General features: G+C 43.2%; 3 protein-coding genes across 4 annotated transcripts in view; 1 reads left to right on the top strand and 2 right to left on the bottom strand.

Moving 5' to 3' along the window:
- Positions 1–2,038: 2,038 nt before the first annotated feature.
- On the bottom strand, positions 2,039–5,381 carry LOC138021267 (uncharacterized). Its single transcript, XM_068868118.1, has 4 exons — positions 4,511–5,381; positions 3,508–4,401; positions 3,254–3,437; positions 2,039–3,200 (listed from the first exon to the last, which is right to left on the bottom strand). Exons 1-4 carry the CDS (start codon positions 5,379–5,381, stop codon positions 2,039–2,041), a joined length of 3,111 nt encoding a protein of 1,036 aa, XP_068724219.1.
- Positions 5,382–5,579: 198 nt separating this feature from the next.
- LOC138021266 (uncharacterized) lies at positions 5,580–6,443 on the bottom strand. The gene has a single exon (XM_068868117.1). The coding sequence runs from the start codon at positions 6,441–6,443 to the stop codon at positions 5,580–5,582; it is 864 nt and encodes a 287-aa protein (XP_068724218.1).
- Positions 6,444–15,109: 8,666 nt separating this feature from the next.
- The window catches only part of LOC138019491 (uncharacterized), a 75,256-nt gene continuing 70,365 nt past the window's right edge, over positions 15,110–20,000 (top strand). The window contains exons 1-2 of one of the 2 annotated variants that reach the window (XM_068866299.1): positions 15,110–15,245; positions 15,333–15,369. In XM_068866299.1, coding sequence (XP_068722400.1) covers positions 15,201–15,245; positions 15,333–15,369 — 82 coding nt within the window. In that variant the 5' untranslated portion in view covers positions 15,110–15,200. The remainder of the gene's footprint in view (positions 15,246–15,332; positions 15,370–20,000) is intronic. The other variant, XM_068866300.1, reaches the window with a different exon arrangement.

Below are 20,000 nucleotides of genomic sequence, written 5' to 3'. Positions count from 1 at the left end.
GCAGCCACGACTGATCCAACTCGTACGAGAAGAAACCTTTGGTCATTCTTCACCCTTAGGCTTTCAAGAAAGTTGTTGCGACGCAATTGCGCGCCGATGTGTGGCCATTTTTGAGGGTAGATGGGAATGGGACTGCGTTCTCCCTCTGGAAGGGCCGTGAAGCGTGCGGAATCCTCCATGGCTATCCAGTTGGGACGGTTGTTCACAGCGGCGGTTGCTGCTGCATCATCACCGCTCTGTCTTGGGTCACACTCGCCGAAGCCGCACAATGTTGATGGGTTTGATAAGACATGAGATGGTGCAGAAGAGCAAAGGTGCGCCCTCACTGCTGGCACTTGAATGGCTTGGGATGTTTGGTCCGTCGATGCGCCGTAAGCGCGGGGGTTCCAAGAAACTCGTCACCACAGGCGGCACATCGCGTAGTCTGGTGGGTCTGCGCCCGGTGTCGTTCCAGACTGATGGCTCGGTCGAACGTACCCCAGCATTCTTCGCGGTCGTGACATTCCCGACGCTGCTTGGCGGTTGGTGTGTCGTTTGTGTTCTGGTTGGTCTGCTCGTCGCTTTCGACAGCTCTTCACGTGTCGATTGAAGTTGTCTTGGCGACTGAAGCTTTGACTGCATTGCTCACAAACCCACGAACGGTCGGCGTGAACCGTGGTCAGGTGTCGGACGAGGTTGCTTTGGTTGGGGAACTGTCGTTGGCACACGTCACACGAGCGGGATGGTGCAGCTGGAGGATTGGGTATGGCTGTCAAGAGTTCATCAGAACCCTCCGTAGTTGGAGGGTTTGGCATAGCTGCCATCAGTTCATCATCATGAATGTCCTCCGTAGCTGGAGGGATGGGAGATAGCATACCGGCCATGATGTCATTCATGTGGTCATGAAAATGGTGGTAAAGATCCATGCTATTACAGACCAACCAAAGCCGCCAAACCAGAAGCAAAAAACTTACTTTTGTTCTCTTAGCAAGGGATGCCACTCGGTTCTGGTTGCTGCATCGAAGCCAAATGAAGAGAGTCACAGCGCGTCGCTTTTTATTATCTGAAAAGAGCACGTGACGGAAAACCACTGGCTTGGCTAACTTTCCCCAGTACGAGTACGTGCTCTCTTGGAGGGGGTGTGCTCTGTTATGCCTACGACCCTGACCAATCCCAACTCCCTATACCCCCTCCGATCCTATAAGCCTTTGGGACGCACCATAAAAAGCCCAGAGGCGTCCCTGGGTTCATTCTTCATGCATCATCGTCCCACCAGACGCTCCCAGAGGTCTGGCTACGAAGGTGTGCCTGGTCGACTCACAGTTTATCACCATCGTCCCCAGAGGATAGAATAAGAAAGAGGCTGTAATAGATTCTTTTTGTCTTTTCCTTTAATGGACCTCAAATTCCAACGAATATCTGACAAATCCAGCTAAATACATGCGCAATTCCAAACCGCCCGAAATATAATTTCTCAATCTCAAAATTCTGATCGATCTCAAGAAAAACACAAAATCACATGTTCAATACAGATCACATGTTCAAAAACATGACAGTCCTCGTGACAGAGCTCAAAGTCCGAAAGTCACGAAACTAGGCGAAAACGTCCATGACACTCCCCCCTTGACCAGTTGAATTACTGGTCAATCAATCCTCTTATATAATCAGCATTCAAAGCTGGCGCACGTCGATTCCGTCTGGTTCCCGCCTGTCTCCGTTCCTGAGGAGACTGTTCATCATTAGTCAGGCCATCTTGTACTTCCAAGGGAAATAGTTTCTGAATAGGTCTCTTCACTGTCCCAGGTCTCCCAGTCTTGGTGATGACCCTCATCACTGCTGCTCTACAATTGTCATCGGAACTGGGGATCAGCTGTTCCCCCCTTACAAGTCTCCATTGACTACGGGGTAGGTTTTCTTCTAACAAGGTAACAACATCTCCAACAGATATAGAAATACGTCTTTCTGGCCTGGACTTCTGACGGTGCAGGTTCCTTAACTCTGTAACATACTCTCTACTCCAACGTTTCCAAAAGTGTTCTAGCACCAACTGTAGGTACTTTCATCTTCTTGGCATATCATCGGACGACCCTACCTGGATCAATGAATCCTCTCTATTTCGTGTGACATCAGGTAAAGACAGAATTCCCCTCCCATAGATTAAATGGAAGGGTGTCAATGGCTCTTCATCATCATCTGAAGACACAAATGTTAGTGGTCTAGAGTTCAGGGTTCCCTCAACTTCCACTAGGATGGTATGTAGCTCGTCATAGTCAAGCTTAGCATTCCTCTGTGTCTTCCGCAAACTTTGTTTCACATTCTGTATCATCCTTTCCAAAAAGCCACCCCACCGGGGTGCTCTGTCCATGTTAAATTTCCACGAAATCCTTCTATTTGCAAGGAATCTCTTGACACTTGGGTATGAAAACACCTTTTGTAAGGCCTTTGCTGCAGACTTAAATGTTTTCGCATTGTCTGAGACAATGATTTCTGGCAAGCCCCTTCTTGCTGTGAATCTCCGCAGACAACGAATAAACACATCAGCTGACAAATCTGTAGCAAGTTCTTGGTGAACAGCTCTAGTTGAACAGCAGGTAAACAACAGGATGTAAACCTTCTTTGTTGTCGAACAGTTTGGTTCCCTTATGTATAATGGCCCGGTATAATCCACTCCAACATAGGTAAATGCAGGTTTCTGACTCAATCTGAATTCAGGCAGATCAGGTGGAGGAGGTACCTTGAAGCCACGCCCTTCATATCTGCGACACACCGTGCATCTAGATGTAATCTTTTTTACAAATTGCCTTCCTCTGACAATCCAAAACCTCATTCTCAACTGGGCTTGGGTGGCTACCACCTTGCTATGGTGTTCTCTTTCATGAGCTTGTCTCACTAGCAGCGTCGAGATATGATTGTCTCGTGGTAGCAAGACTGGAAATCTTGTCTCATAAGGTAGATCGGCATTTGCAATTCGTCCCTTGCACCTCACAATTCCATTCTCATCTTCATAAAGACCAAACTCATATTCTAAATGACTGTAATTCGCTTGAGACTTCAGATTCTTCTGAACACTTCGCAACCACTGCAATTCAGCGTGTGCAATTTCTTCTTCAGTTACTTCTCCATGACGAACAGTTCCTTTTTTCAATAACTTGGCCTTGATCTTCAAGTTTCGCACAAAGCGTTGCACTTGTGCAGTAACACGGAACAACTTGTCACAACAGCTGAAGTACAAGATTCAAGATTCAAGATCAGGCTTGCATGCAGTTAGAAGTACTCTTTCGCTGAGTATCTCTTTAGCTGCTCCTTCTTCTGTTCCATGAGACGCTCTTCAGTGGGAGGTTGATGGCAAACTTTAGACTTGGGCCAACTGGATACTGGTTCTGATAGCCACGATGGTCCCTTCCACCACAACCGATTACCCTTCAGCTTGAAGGCTGACTCTCCCCGGGGTCCAATATCTGCAGGGTTATCAGTTCCTGGACAATGGTTCCACATCAGTTCTTCTGTTAATGACAAGATTTCGTTTACACGGTTCTGAACAAACTGCTTCCACTCCTTCGATCCCTTGATCCAGTAGATTGCAGTCTTGCTGTCTAACCCACAAATAGGTCTTGTCGATTTGAACTTGCGACTGCAATGCTTCCTTCACTGAAGACGCGAGCCTTGCAAGGATAACTCCAGATAACAATTCTAGTCTAGGCATAGACTGTTTCGCCAATGGTGCCACTCTAGTTTTGGATGTCAAGAGCACTGGATAGTTCCCACTGCTTGTCTCTAGCACCAAGTATGCAACAGCACAATAGACGTTCTCAGAGGCATCTCCAAATCCGTGAAGGGTGTAGGAGGTAACTACTTCCTCGACACCGTCATACAAACACCGGGGAATCATGATTTGCTCAACTTCTCTCAGATCCTGAAGCCATCCCTTCCACTGCCTTCTGACTGGCTCCGGCAGTGGGGCATCCCAGGCAATGTTTCCCTGGCACAACATTTGAAACAACAACTTCATCTGTACTAATACTGGACTGAGTATTCCTAGGGGGTCAAAGAAACTTGAAGTGATCTTCAACAGACTTCTTCTAGTTGTCTCCAGGTTTTCTGCTAACCTCAGTAGTGCTTCAAATTTGAAAATAAACTCGTCAAAAACACAGTTCCAATTCAGTCCCAGGACCTTGTATTCATTCTTCATATCTAGCTGCTCCAAATGTCTCACAGCAACTCTTACATAGGTCTCAGTGTCTTCAACTACTGGCTGTGTTTCAGGGCAGTTCTCCTTGGTTCTGGTTCTATCTTCTCTAATTAATTCAAGGAGCTGGGGCGAATTAGAGATCCACTTCCATAGGTTAAAACCTCCTGGTGATAGGCACTTCTTTGATTTCTCGTACAGCAACAAACACCTCTCAAGATTTCTCTCTCCAGACACTAGGTCATCGACATGCATAAAATGAATTCAGCAAGTTCTCTACAAACTCTGCATCCAAACTGTACTGACTGATGTGGTGTCGCAGGGTAGCATTTAACAGGAATGTACTTGACTTGACACCAAACACAACCCGACAAAATCTATACAGCACTAATTCTGGGTCAACCTTCTCAAGGCTGTCAATCCATAAGAATCGTAATACATTGCGATCTTGTTCCTGAACCTTAATGTTCAGGAAGGCTTTCTCAATATCCCCAACCAGGGCGATCTTCCTCTCTCTGAACCGGAGGAGAATCTTGAAAATGTTAGGAGTTAAAGCTGGACCTGAATATAGGCATTCATTTAAACTGGGATCTTCACTTGTAGCCCTTGAAGAGGCGTCAAACACAATCCGGGCAGTTAGGGCATCTCTTCGCACCACTGCATGGTGAGGTAAATAATGCACCTTACCGACAGCTGGGCATTCGGTGGTGTCGACTCGCTCAATAATTCCACTTTGCAACTGATCCTCGATGATCGAATTATATTCTCTCAAGACCTCTGGGTCTCTTCTTAATTGCTTCAATTGTGAGCTCAATCTCGCTACACTGTTCTCATAATTGTCCGGCAGCAACTTGTGGTGCTCCTTCCAAGGTAAGTGCACAGAATACTTTCCATCTTGGAAACTAACAATCTTTTCAAAGGCTTCATGGACCGTGTCCTTCTCTCGAATACCAATGGAATCTAAGTCCCATAGCTTCTCAAAATCTTCATATAGGGTGTCATTGCTACTTGAATCAACTCTCAACACATGAGTTGATGAAAACTGTATGCTTGACAGTTTCTCTTTCGGAAGGTTTATCACAGGGCCGGACAGTACCCAGCCAAAAGTTGTTGAGACAGCCACTGGACCACTCTCAGCTGATTCCTCCCCCCGTATCGTGCTGCCATCGAAAAAATTCCAGATGTAATCTGAACCAATCAACAAGTCAATCTTCATGGGACCATTGTCAGACAAAGAGTCTGCGAACTCAATGTCACGTAAGTGAGGATAGGTCTCCTTCACCCAGCTCAAGTCTTGCCACTGCAATTCACTGCAAATATGAGGGACTGAAAAGGCATTCAGTGTCAGTTTAAAGCCTGTCTCTGGCTTGCTTAAGGCTAGTTCAACGAGATTAACCGCTTGCACTTCTTGTTCCTAGTTTCCAAATGTAGCAATCCTTAACTTCTCAGTGTTAATGGTTTCCAGTTTCAATGCATCCACCACTCTTTGGGAAACATATGACCTTTGTGCTCCAGTGTCAAAAATAGCCCGAATGTTCAGTTTGTGAGTCCCTTCTAATCCTGGTTTTGACAACGCAACTTGTGCTGTTTGAAGAAAGACATGCATACTTGAGCTTACATGCATTGCAGATGTAGCCGACTCAGGGTGGTTACTAGCACCATCTACTGCAGAATCAGAATTGTCGCTGTCACGTACACCTCTACCATCACAAACATCCAAATGGTGACGACCCTGGCATCCTAAAAACTGAATATTGGAATCACAATTACGCGCCAAGTGACCTGCACTCCGTAAACAAATAAAACACCGTCCTTGCTTCTTCAAAATGCTCTTTCTTCCCTCGATATTCGTCATGACATGGCATTCCGACGACCGATGATTTCCTTTGCAGAACAAACAGCTAAATTTGCCCGCTCCACTCAATAAGGCGCTCGCATTTGCGTTGTTGCTTCCCGTGTGAAATGTTGGCCTCCTTGGAGGCGGTTTTTCGGTCGTTGATTGAATGCCAGAGCGCTCCCGTGCCTCAACTTCGGATTTAACGGCTTTTAAGACAGAAATTAGCTCCCCGTCGTCCTTATGCTTCCTACTCACTATCAATTTCAACTCATCCGGTAGTTTTTCCAAAAAAATAGGTATCAACAAGGCGCCATAGTGGGCTGAATCGATTCCAAGGGATTGTAAGCCTGGAGCTTGAATTTCCACCCTGTCGAGAACCGCGCGAATTCCTTTGACGTCTGAAATCACGTTTACCGGTTTCAACTTGATCAACGATTCCATGTGTGAATTGATAATGATTTGTTTTTGGGCGAATCTTTCTCGTAAAACTTCCAAGGCCCCACTGTGGTTAGCAGATGTTAGCTGCAATCCGGAAATGGCCCTTGCTGCATTTCCTTCAAGAAGACTTCGCAAATAAGTAAACTTTTCCACTGTCGAGATCGCGCTGTTGTCGTGCACAGCCACACAAAATGAATCCCACCATTCTTGCCAGCGCTTCGGATCTCCGTTAAACTTGTTCAGTGTTAACTTCGGCAGCTTAGACTTGTTTCCACTCGATTTTGGCTCCTGGTGAGTTTCTTGCTTCTGTACATTTTCCTGCTCGTCGTGAGCGACTTGACAACTCTATAATTTAACTAGCGCATCGTGAATTTGCGCGCGAAAATTTTCAGACGCATCGATTTCGCTTTCAATTTCTCCATCGTCGACTGCAGTGCCATCAATGTCCAGTGCCTTCAATGTCACCAGCTTTTCATTCAAAGCGATGCTCCGTTGAGTAATCTTTTCTTTTGCACTCCTAGAACCATCGTACTCTGTCAAAACTTCATTCACGTTTGCAAGCAGTTTCGTAGCGTGTGTTCGCTGTCCTTCGCGTATCTCCTTATTCTTGGCCAATTTGCCTGGCATTTCCGGCAAAATCCAGCTCGGTGGACCACTTGTAATAGATTCTTTTTGTCTTCTCCTTTAATGGACCTCAAATTCCAACGAATATCTGACAAATCCAGCTAAATACATGCGGAATTCCAAACCGCCCGAAATATAATTTCTCAATCTCAAAATTCTGATCGATCTAAAAAAAAAAACACAAAATCACATGTTCAATACAGATCACATGTTCAAAAACATGACAGTCCGCGTGACAGAGTTCAAAGTCCTAAAGTCACGAAACTAGGCAAAAAAGTCTATGACAGAGGCCATGATGAAGTTTTTCACCGTTCGCTTTTACCCTACTGGGGTTTTGGGTGCACGCATCGATTCGTTGTTTTGTCGCAAGGTGGCTGAAGCACTGACTAAGATGGCCGCTCATTACGAATGGGGAGAGGAGGTCCTACGTATTCAGATAAACTGGATTAATGAATGCAAGTGTCATCATCTCTCATTACTTTGGAGACGTTTTACCCCTTTCAAAGAACTACACTGCGAAGTGGACGAGCTCTTTTCTGGCATCCCGCTGGAGAATGGTGAGGAATATATATTGAGCATGCTTCCCCTTCGGACATGAGTCCATTTGTGAAACAACTAAAGGGACACACTTCAAGTCAAGAACATTTTTGTTTAATCACTGTAACAAAAACATGACAGCGGAACGGAGGCATAAAAATGTTAAAAAACAAGGACAAACACAATCACTCTTGTAAACATCAACGTTTTAATGAATGCTTTGTTAACCATTAAAGTCTTTTACAATTTGAGTTTTTGTTTGGCTTGCATGATTTTCTTGATGATGGCTGCGGCTCAGGTTTTCTTGCCCGGGAGCATTTTCGTATCAGCTTTCCACTTGTCTTACAAATTCTTAGCTTTGGAATAATCGATGCCGTGTTGTTTGGCAATCTTATCCAACCGATTAATGCCCGGGTCGCCACGCTTAAAACGTTTCTCCAAATGTGTCTCCGGTCCCATGTACTGTTATCCCGTCCAATGAAATTCGATGCCAGTCTTGCCCAACATCTTTTGCAGGTCGAACTTGCCCCCTTTCTGGCGTCGTCGTCGGGTCTTTGGCTTTTTCTGAATGCGCTTAAGACAAACCAGGTGGGCGTCGTCATTTATCTGTTTCGGTGGAACGTTGGCGTCCTCGAACCTTTTTCCATTGGATTTGTACACGGCCTCTACTTGGTCCACCACGTGTTCCATAAACGAACGTCCCAACGAAGCACCTCCGGCAAAAGGCAGTTTGTCCCAGTTTATTGGCCTCAGCAGGCGTCGGACCTGCGGCGGCTGGCGTGGCCGGTGGACCCTCGGCCCCCGTCCCTTTTTCTTCTTTTGGACCAGTTGAGTCAACAAGGCCCTTAACGGTCCTTGCGTAAACGCTCCCTCTTCCACGGCCTCGTCGTCAGTAGCACCCCCACCACCGCCACCGCTAGGACCTTCAAATTCCACCGGACGTCGAACAGCTTTGGTCCATTTACGGACTTTTCGCGACAAAGGTTTGACCAAGGCTTGTTTCAGGGCCGGAGGGATGTCGTCCGACATCAATAAGGCGGTCACTCGTGAATTGTCCGTCAAACGTTCCTTGTACACTTGCTCCAACTGACGGAGCCTTTGTGGATCCAGCAACACGCGTTTTTTGGCTCAAAACGAACAAGGATCATACGTCCACGGATCACACCATCCATCGTCCATGCTGAAAACAGTCTTTGACACAATGATACGCCCTGTGAAGTCCTTGCCAGAACTTGGTTCGATGACAGAGACGTCTCATGGTGGTTCGCCGGTTATTTATGGTGTACTGAAAGGAGACGACTCATGCCTGACAGAGCGCCATGGTTACGTAGAGTCCATGAAAATTTATATCGCGTATACCTCGATAGGGGAATCCTTCGATGTGACACTTCGTCCGCCAACTGACTGAGGGCCTCGATCATCTGATCTCGGTCCCATGGGAAGACGGTGTCGTTGATCCACTGGCAGCTTAGTCAGGTCTTGCAGGAAAAAGCCTAGGTAGGGCACTTGTCGAATGCGCCACGGCACGGTTCTCATCATCATCTTTGTCGTCGTACATAATGCTTGCACGCTGTGTTCAAGCCTTGCCACAGACCACAACCCGTTTGAGCCATGATGATCTGGCGCATTGGCCGACCGCAACCGTTCACGACGCTTCTGATGACTGGCTTCTTTCAAGATACTCCGAAGAAACGGGAGTTGACGTCCGATAGGCCAAGACATGATGAGACGATCCTTGGGTTTTTTGGACAGGTTCCCTTTATACTTTTAACGTCGACGTCGTCAGGTGGCCCCTTCCAAGCCTTTTTGCAACCATAGCCGGCCGCTGGCTCCCACACCGCCTAACGCGGCCGCTTTCCCCGCACCAATCAGACCGGAAATGGCCAAGGCTAACAAAGGCAGGATGCCTTCGTGTTGTCGTTGTTTCCCTCGTCGCGCCCTGGCAAGGCGTCGTTGTCTTCTGGTTCTGGGTATGATGAAGCAAATGGATCTTTGGAGACATACCGTATGTCTCCAAAGATGCCTCTTTTATGCATTACTGATCCGAGACGAGGTGCGTCGTACGGTGGGGGTGCCTTCATCTTCGTAGACAGTGGTGACGGTATTGGTATGCGTCATGTTGCGAATCCGACGTCTATCGGTGCGTTGTCGGGTATCTTGGGCCAACAGATCCATTTGACGATGAAATGATATATGAAATGGATCAGATATGAACTGCGGATATGAAATCAAGTGAAGCTATGGTCCTTGCAGTTATGAACGCAATTTTTGCAATTGCGTAAAGAAACCTGAAAAATTTAGGACTACAACGGGGTTTCAACCCGTGACCTCGCGATACCGGTGCGACGCTCTAACCAACTGAGCTATGAAGCCACTGACATATATATAGATATATAAATTTATATAGCGCTTAAACTATAGAATATTCTAAAGCGCTTTACAATGAAAAAAGACAAATAAATAATAAATACTATTTACAAAATATATAAACGTAATGCTTACGAACTAAAGTAAACTGATTCATAAGATGTGGATATAAAAACATCAAAAAATATGTACGTATAGATACAAAATTACAACTATATAAAATAAATCTAAATGCACAAATGAAAAGAAAATATATGTAAACTGATCAAAAAAGTTCAAGACAATTATGCAATTAGGAGTCAATAGTAAGCCTTTTTAAAAAGATAGGTCTTAAGATTTTTTTTAAAAGTCTCCAAATTTGCCGATAGTCTAATGTCAAATGGTAAATCGTTCCATATTCTTGGTCCGGCTATAGCAAAAGCACGGTCTCCTGATTTTGATTTAGATCTTGGTATGAACAGTAGTTCTTTATCATCAGATCTGACGTTGGGAGCTGGTCATTTGTGGGTTCTAATGTTCCCGTGATAAATAAATCAACGATGAAATGATATATGAAATGGATCACATATGAACTGCGGATATGAAATCAAGTGAAGCTATGATCCTCGCAGTTATGAACGCAATTTTTGCAATTGACATCGTAACCCATCTTGACTCATCTATCGTGGTCCATCACTGCCTCTGCTGCTGCTGGGAATATAGTATATAGCTGCTGGGAATATAGGCCCTATTGTGATTGACCATCTTCGTAAGTTCGTGGTTGACAAGCACCTTGATCATTCATTTGGCATGTTAGCTGTGTCCTTTCAACTTTTAACGTAGCGCCGCCGGCGCCGCGTCCCCAACGACGACGGCCCTTGCCACGCCTGTTACAGCCTCCGCTGCTAGGAGGCGAAGGAGACAAAGGTCTCTGACGAGGTTGTTTCTGTCCTACGGTCGAACGAGCCGAAGGACCACTGGCCGCACAATCTTGTAAATCTTGATCGGAAATACTATAATCGCGTTGAAGCTAAGCCCGTTGTTTGGGAGGGATACTTCCATCCAACAACGAACTCATCATGAGTTCTTGTTGAGATAAGAGGACATTGGTGTCGAATCCCTGGAGGTCGAGTCCCAGCTCACTCAACAACGTGTTGGGATCCGGAGAGGGTGCATCCAACGTCTCGAGAAACTCCTCCAGCAAGGCGCTTCTGGGTGTCCCTAATCCGGCCGGCGACGTGCGACGGGTCGTATCTCAGATGGATCCTGTACCGGCTGGGATCTGGGCCGCCATCGTCAACCATTCGCTCAACTCTTGGGCTCAGCCTCCACTTCGTTGAAGTTCGCGTTGAGCCCGATATCAGGCCAGTTCCTGTTGATACTACAAGGGGTTCCGTTCGAATTGAAATTGATCAAACGGCGATCCGGCGTGTGACGACGAGGAACTCATCGACATTCAAACATCACCGTCGGACCGTCCTATTGCGTCACATGACTGAACAACCGGAATCGATCATCTGAGGCACGCCTCAAAGAGTTTTACAACGTCTCCCCATCGATCCGGAAGGGCTTGGAGGGCTAAGGCTCGAAATCCCGTCTGATTCCTTGGATTCTTGAAGACTATCACGTAATGTGCATTACCCGAAACGGTCTTGGAAAAATTTCCCCGGTGGAAACAGATCTTGACACAAGTACAAGACCGTAATGTTTCGATGATGCGATTCACGCGAGAAGAGATCCAACACGCGTTTGTCGTTGCTTCCTTTGTCCATGAGATCGTCCAAGACCAACACACCGCCTTGGGTCGGAACAAACCATTGTCGACCTCGGGAATACCTGGGTGAAATTCCATGTCACGACGTTTCATGCCATCGAACCGCGGTTGCCACACGGCATAACACGGTCGAACGTGTCCTCCTTCGAAGACTGTGCCTTCGGTTAAGAGAGCTTCGGTCAATTGCGTCTTGCCACTCCTTGAAGGACCCACGATCATCGTACTGCTCGGTCCACGTACGTCCATGTACGAAAAAACACACCCACATCGTTTTTTCCATGAGATATTTTTAATGAATATCAACAACTCAGTACGATTGACACGTTTGAGCAAAGGGACTCTTGTCCAAATCTTGAACGATCCAACGACGGACTTGATTGCCCATGCACTGGTCGTTCCCCACCAAATCGCGCTGGCAAATCCCTCTAAAAACTCTTCCATGGTACGTCCTGGTGCCCATTCGTTTAAAAACAACAAAGCATAATGACCACAGGCCATGTAAGGTCCGATCGTTGCGCCACCATCGTGCCATCTCGCCCATCGTGTCAACCAGTCGTGAAAGCCTGGTACTTGGTACGTACAGAGAGGCAAGCCATAACTTCACACGCCCCGTCTTCCATCCAGAGTCCTAACCAATGTTTTCCTGGTTTGCCTCAAGGATCCTTATTGACGATGTACGCCACTCGCGTCGTCTCAGGCGGACGGGAAGGTAACCCAGCGGAGGGATGCACGCCGTGAAACACGCATTTCAGGAATGGGATCGTCCAAGGCCAAGTGACGAAGGGCCTCGTCACTCAAGGGCACAAATTTCATGTTTCTTTCTTTTTTCATCGATGCACGTTGTATGTCGCGCTTGTCGTCGATCTGGAACACGTTCTCGAATTTGCCCCACACTAGCACGGTGATGTTCTTGCTCAATGCGACACGAAATCGATTTCCAACCGCAGACTTCTGGACCGTTTGGTATTTCGATGAAACGGCGTGTCCGCATCTCCGTTTGGCACACTGTTAAAAGCAAAAGACGTACAATTCTTGTCCTGGCCCCATTCACTAGATTTCATCATATTCGGACGATGATGCAGCAAGGAGCCACTGACTTCCAAGAAGTAATGGTACCCCAACACATCTCTCCGGGCATTTGCTGATCTTTGCTCCATTCAATTCCAAGGTCAGGTACGGGCACTTTCAAATGGGCGCGCTCACGATTCAGAACTTGTCCTTTCACTCCTAAGCGATCTGTTAAGATCACCGATCGTTTCACGTGTACCTCCGCAAATGTCTTTTATTGCACTATTGCATAACCTGTACGTTATGTAATAAATCCTACATTGGCGAGACAGGTAGACGACTAGGCAACCGATTCCGCGAAAACATTCGCGATGTTGAAAAGAATGACAAAGATGAATCTAATCCAGTCGCTCGTCATTTTAATCTTCCTAACCACTCCAAACAACACATGGCTATCTGCGGATTTTCCCTACATCTTGGTACGACGGAAAGCCGCAAGAATCCGGAACACAAATTCATCTTCCAAATCGGCACCCTTAATCCCCACGGTATTAACGAACGCTCTTCATAACTACCGTATTCCTGCTTTTCACGTTGCCATGTTGTCACCAACAACGTAGCTCCTACTCTACTATAAAAACTACACACAGCACAAAACTCCTCGATTCGCTCTGACGAAGGGCTAACGCTCGAAACGTCAGCTTTTAGAATCCCTGTACGGTGGTCAATTTCGTTAATAAAACCAAATTTTTGTGTGTCAAATTACCAGCCTTTTATGAAGAATGCTTAAAAGTTGTTGCAAAATGCTCTGCAATAAATAATTTCAATATACAGGATTTAAATGGAAAAGACTTGTCAAAAGCTATTTTATGGAACAACAAATTTATTTCTATTGGTGACAAGTCTGTGTTTTTTCGAATCTCGCTGAGAAAGAAATCTAAGGATTCAATTTCGAATAAAATGAACTTATAATCAAAAGCGAGTTGAAAGCTTTGCACCTTTCGCCGTTGGATGCGTTTAGGCTTGCCTCTTTAATAGACGCTGAAAACCTGCATCTCTACGAGCGACGCAAAATTTAATCTGCGTGATGAAATTTATAAGTTACGCTTAAGTAGCCAAATTGTTTTACTTGAAAAAGCGTATTCGAAAATTGTTTATAAGAACTTCGAAAGAGAATTGCCACTCCACCAAGTGCTAAACTAAAGTTTAATGCTCATTTTGTTCAGTTGGCTTTTGATACTTAACCTTCCTCTGTCATTTCTCTTTTCCCAAAAAGGGCCCCAAAACGGGACAAAAGAAGACAACTTCAAACTACTTACCACGCAGCAACGCCGACTCGGAGTTTGAAACTTCATTGTTTTATTTATTATCATTTTTATTCAAATAATAAATCTTGGCCAGGCTTTTAAACAAGCAAAATACTTAGAAATGTTGTTTATGTAAAATTTACTGATTTATATAGTAAATAAATAAATGAATAAATAAATAAATAACGTATTAAAAATAATTGAAAAAAGCAAGACAAAACAGAACATAAAAAAGCGAGTTAACACGCGATAACACTAACTGGTCAACACACCACGCATGCGCTCAACCATGCGTGATGTGTTGGCCATACCGGGTTGAAAATTGTTTTACTGTCAACTTCGTTTCCTTATTAGGTGAATTTGGAAACTCTTTGAGATAACCTTTCATCAAACCCATGGACTACGAGTGACAACAAAATCTTGCCTTGACAAACATAATCTTAACATCTCTAACCAATGATCGATGTTAGAAAAGGGCAAGAAGGAAGAAAAACTCAAACATATATTATACAGTGTGTCCCCCTAGCCCTGGTGCTGATTATTTTTCATAGCCCGCAAATTGTTCATGGTTAATGGTCATGTTTTGTTGATTGTTTGCTTATGGACTGACGTGACGATCACAAGAGAAAGCCTGATCAAACAATTAGCCGTGTGCCTAGAGAGAATTCTAAAAATGGCTGGAAGCTTGACAATATCTGAGTTTTAAAAACGTTAAGGATCCAGTTTAATTTATCTTGTATAAAAGCAGTTGTTATGAGTTTCTCTCAAAGTCCCGCTTGCCTTAATCACATTTGAGGTGCCTCCGGCCGTTGCGAAAAGGTTTAAATTCACAATAAATTATTCTAAAGGGAGAAATTTTTCGTACTTCAGTGTATTCATTTCTCCTGTTATTTTTCATAAAAGGAAATTCAGCTTAATCCTCAGTCATTATTAATTTAAAGCTCGTTTTTATCCCCCCTTTTATTGTTTCGAAAAGCTAAGTTTACGTACAAGAAAATTAAACATCACACTGACAGCCCGCTCACACCTCAGCGAGTTAATAAATAATTAAATATTCGGAGGGTTTTTGCTCTCCACAAGCAGATGGTAATTTTTTATTTATCCATCGAGCTTTTCTAACGCATTAGTGATTATTTACAACAAAACCGGTGCTTTGCCTCGAAAATGCAGCGAGGGAATAGATTACTTCGTATTTCGACCATCTTTAAGGTAAGTAGCCCTGATGATGCTTTCATCTGAGGAATATTATGCATCTTTTTCATATAGTTGTAATTTTTCTTTTCATGCTTTGCACAGATAACTGGATTTCTGTTCCTGTTGTATTTATCATCAGGTACGTATGAATATTCAGAGTAAACGAAGCTTCCTTTTCAAATTCAATCAATATTATTCGACACTTTTTTTTCGGAAAGCAATCTTTAATATATTCTGGACTTGAAGATTTTTATTTTTTTGACATACGATATGATCAATTATTTTTTTCTTGTGGTGAAGAATTTTAGTTTTCCCTAAAGATAATTGTTTGGATTGAGAGAGATAACACTGTTTATAATTGACTGCGGGGCCCCGTCAAAAGGCAACGTCGAAATGGCAACTTGTATGCCGAGAGCATATCTGAAGGGTTCGGGAAGAAAACGTACGATTTCGCATCGCCACTTTCCTTTTGGCATAGCCTGGATCAATTTTGCTTCCTCTAGCAGTTCAGGAATATCTCATAGTTTCAAACTGAATAATCATCGACAATAAAACGGATACCGTGGCAAGGATTTCGATGCTGGTTTCATCTCACTATGTTTTACCATTTATCTAGAAGGCCTTGTTTCAAAACGCATGAATTACGTCCCAGGGACATCAGATTAAGCTATGGCCCCAAATCCACGAAAACTAAAACACAAACCTTTTATTAGTCTCTTTAGCTGGTGAATAAAAAATCAATAAGTCAATATTCTAGTCCAGAATACCGAATTGAATAGCAGATGAATTTTCAGCTGAGTGACTTGATGATTTCCGATCATGAAAACCCGGTTGCGTCCCTAACATTTCAACATAATTTTATGCGAAATTCACTGAAATGACCATTGCATGAACGTCTTTATCGCTCGTTTTAATGGAACGATCTTTTTTTTTAAAGACGAAGACGCGTTTCTAGGCGAAACTTTACACTAAATAAAAGGGAGGGTTAAGACGCTAGCTTTTATTTAACTCTGGCCAGTGGAATTGTTTTGTTTTGCTAAATATTCGACAACACTGAACCACAAAAGAGTTACTCTTTTGTGGCTCCGTAGTACGAACGATGTCCTAGTTTCCGTCGAATAGCTAGGAAAGCCTCCTACATTTTCTTAATACTAGGTGTGAAATTATTTTTTGTCCCTTTTGAAAGTTCTTCATCATGGTCGTGTCAATATACATCCGGCTTTTTGTGTTCGCTTTTGTATTACACCCATAATGTATGTCTCAGTTTACTAAGTGCTAAAAAATGAATGAATTGGTGACAATTTTCAGCCACAACAAATTCTTAGTGAGGTGTGAATAAGTCCTTCGATTTGGCTCTAAAAGTCAGGTATTCTTAAATGTTTTTTTCCAGTGCTGAAAGGGACATGGGCATCCAACGTCAATTTTCGGAAAATATCTGTTCGGAAGACGATTTGAGATCTAGAATTTTCGGAACATTTGTTGTAAAATATCTTGCTTAATGGTATAATTGATCATTTTTAACGGATTTTTACCCTAAAAAGGTCACCTACAATTTTCGGGAGCCTTTTTTCTCGCTGAAATTTTCTAAAAGGTAAGTTTTGATCCCTATAATTTTCGGATCACTAGACTTTCAGCTAGGAAATCCGAACAGATGAAAAAATGTTAGGGGATAAAAATGTGCATATGTCTACTGTTTAAATACTAAAATACGTTTATCAATGCTACTTTTAAGATTTTAAGGGGTTTTGAAGTATGTTTTCGTTGGGTGCTCCTGAATCAGAAAGTCGGTACTTGTAGCTAAGGGATACCTATCAAAAGAGCCAAGGGGTGATATATCTTTTGGCGAAAATCATATGCAAAAGAATTAAATGGAATTATATACGTTAAAGAAAATTGAACAATTTTGAATGAATAGCGCTCAACACTGAACCAATAACAAAACAAAAAAACTAGCCAGTTGCCCCAGCGAATGATTTATCCACAAAATTGTCCTAGTTATTCCCCACCCGGGGACGTAGCGGGGGAAGTAAGATTTGTACAGTTTTACATTTTAAATTTCCTCCCACCCCTTGGGTGAAACTTAAGTGTTTACAATCCCCACTGCCATGGCCCCAGTGTGTAACTAGAAGGTTTTGTTAAGTTCTTATTAAAAATGATTGTTTTGCATCGCTGACAAACGCTATAGTTCCCACGGTTTTCATCACATCATTGCCATTGCTAGTAGAATCGTTGTGTATACCTGTGTAGCGCGTGGAATCAGAAAAAGCAGCTAGGAGGGAACGGAAAGAAATGTTACCCAAACAAACCCTTTGTTGTTTTACCCAGTTAAGGTCAGGTGACAAATGTCCTCGCCTTAAGTAGCGAATTCGTGCGTTTTTACTTATATAATAATCATATTTTTCGAACCAAACCTCATTCCCCTGGCTTGTTGCTGCGTGCATTTATTGTCCAAACATTGTATCTTTCTCAAACCAATTTTCTTTCCACATCGAGATGGTGGCTGAAATATTAAATATAATATCACAGGCACCCTACAATTTGTTTTGGTAGAAAGTTAGTTGCACTCTGTCAAGGCTAGCGTTACAAGACCCTCCAAAAATCCCCGCCGTAATTTTTTAACCGTCACTGTCTCCATTCCCCTAGCTACATCCAGGAGGTGCGAGGGAGGGAAGGGGGGGTGCTTGTTTCAATTGATTAGTGTATTATTTATTATTTCCTTCCAAAAATCTTTTCATTAAGACGTAACAACAAAACTCGGCTCCTCTTCTCTTTTTTTATGTCTATTAAACCAACCATATATGTGCACGGGAGGAAATGTAATGGCAAAAAAGCGGCCCTTCGCAATTTCTCTTTCAATGCTGCAAATGTGCCTTGTCATGTTCAAAGTGATTGCGTCGTAAGTGTCGACTTCAGTTCTAATACAGGGTTTTCTTGTTGAGGGCAACATTTTCGAGATTTGGTTGAAGAAAACAAAAAAACAACCTTACTATGAACAAAAAGCTCCAATATTTAATTTGCCTCGAGTTCTTCGATTCAATAATGTAATGTATGCAATGGAAGATTCTATTAGCTTTAGGTTGATAAGAAGGCCATTCTAAACAAATATGACCAAAACAAAATTTGCAATAAATCTCTCAAAACGACAGGAATCTTTCAATGTGACACACGCACACGCTTATTAGTATTTTAAAGTCGAGGAGACCTTGTCACTTTCCATGAAGCTATTACAAATTGAAATTGCTGCTGAGCTGATATCATCAGTTTTCCGATGCTTGATTATTTCAAATACTATATCTTTCCATTAAATGCTGCTGAGTCACTGCGTTTTATATGTCGTCATCGGAGTCTGATTTTGCCCTAAGGACAATAATTCTGAAGCACTCCACTCCACGTTTTTGGTCTATTTTCGCCCTTTTCTTGAGACAGCGTCCTTCACCTAACATTTAACAATTATCATATATCGGTGTTTAGTATAAACACACAGGTGATTATACAAAATCGCGCGCTCTCATTAGCCGATAATCACCTCGACGGACAAAATAGCTACCAGTAGTCGTTTTTCCACTGTAAGTGATGATGATTTCGCGTTGAAATGTTTTTTTTTTCTCTTTTTTGAAATAATCACTTGTGTATTTATACTAAAACAATTATTCGTCTCATGCTCAGTGATTATCGGTGAATAATCACCGATAATCACTTCGCCTTCGGCGAATAAATGAAAACAGACGAAGTCGAGGTTTTTGTTCCCCCGATATTCGCCGAGCCTGAGGTGAATACTTTTTTTAGCATAATAATTACATAGGTGATTATTTTTGAAATATATGCATTATCTCTGATTTCTTCGTCTGTCACGTCGACAAAACGGCTTGCGGCCATTTTGAAAAAAAAAGGGCTCAGGTGATTATCGCTAAATCACCTCAAGTGCAACCAATCACCGCAGAGAATTTTCTTTTATCACCTATGTGATTGTACCAAAATAAATTATAAAGGCACTGGCCAACGTCTGCAGCGTTTGCTTCAACATGTTGAATAGCGATGTTGAAACCGCCCCCCCCCCCCCCCCACCTCTTTCAACCGTGTTGAAACATGCTGAATCGAAATTGAATCGATGTTGAATGAGTGTAAAAAGGTTTAAACTTTGCTTCAACAACCATTGAATATATATATATTTTTTCGCGAATGTTGAATAAAGTTTAAGCCGTTTGTCCCTCTCTTCCAACATTGTTGGGTCCCCTCATAGTAACAACCCCGGCTGCAGCCTGGGACAGAATACCGGCCTCTCGATCAAATGTTGACGATGTGTTGAAATTGTTTGCCCACCCCAGTAGTCAACATCGTTGAACATCGTTCAACAAAATCGAATGGATGTTGAAGCAAAGATTGAAGCCTTTTGCCCGCCGGGCCTTTATAGTCAACAAGCTAAAAAGAGCAAGCCTTAGGCCGATATAACGGTGAAGGAATATATTGAAAAAAGCCAATATTTCGAAAGGCACTCCCTTTCTTAATCATCAGGGTTTTACAAGCGATAACTTCTGTTAACGAATACCTTACAATTTAAATAGTGATATGGCGTGTGATTTGATATAGCACTAAACATAAGGATCTTAACAGACTTAACGGGTACGGTACAAGGATAATAATAATAATAATAATAATAATAATAATAATAATGATGAATGATAACTGAAATTATATAACGGTAAAGAAATATAAGAGAAAAAGGTGGATTACATTTCATCTTTACTCAGTTGCCATATGGCAATACAGTCA

This window comes from Montipora capricornis, chromosome 10, assembly GCF_036669925.1.
Source record: "Montipora capricornis isolate CH-2021 chromosome 10, ASM3666992v2, whole genome shotgun sequence".
In the NCBI taxonomy this organism is placed as follows: domain Eukaryota; kingdom Metazoa; phylum Cnidaria; class Anthozoa; order Scleractinia; family Acroporidae; genus Montipora; species Montipora capricornis.
The sequence above is the reverse complement of the archived record's forward strand: the minus strand, read 5'-3'. Positions and strand labels throughout refer to the sequence as shown.

Bases quoted from the DNA above. Each gene is read 5' to 3' on its own strand.
- LOC138021266 (XM_068868117.1), bottom strand. From the start codon at position 6,443: ATGGAATCGTTGATCAAGTTGAAACCGGTAAACGTGATTTCAGACGTC.
- LOC138021267 (XM_068868118.1), bottom strand. From the start codon at position 5,381: ATGAAGATTGACTTGTTGATTGGTTCAGATTACATCTGGAATTTTTTC. The intron at 4,402-4,510 runs GTACATTCCTGT...TCGATGACCTAG, and splicing joins TGTGTTTGGTGTCAAGTCAA to TGTCTGGAGAGAGAAATCTT. The intron at 3,438-3,507 runs GTAAACGAAATC...ATAACCCTGCAG, and splicing joins AGCAGTTTGTTCAGAACCGT to ATATTGGACCCCGGGGAGAG.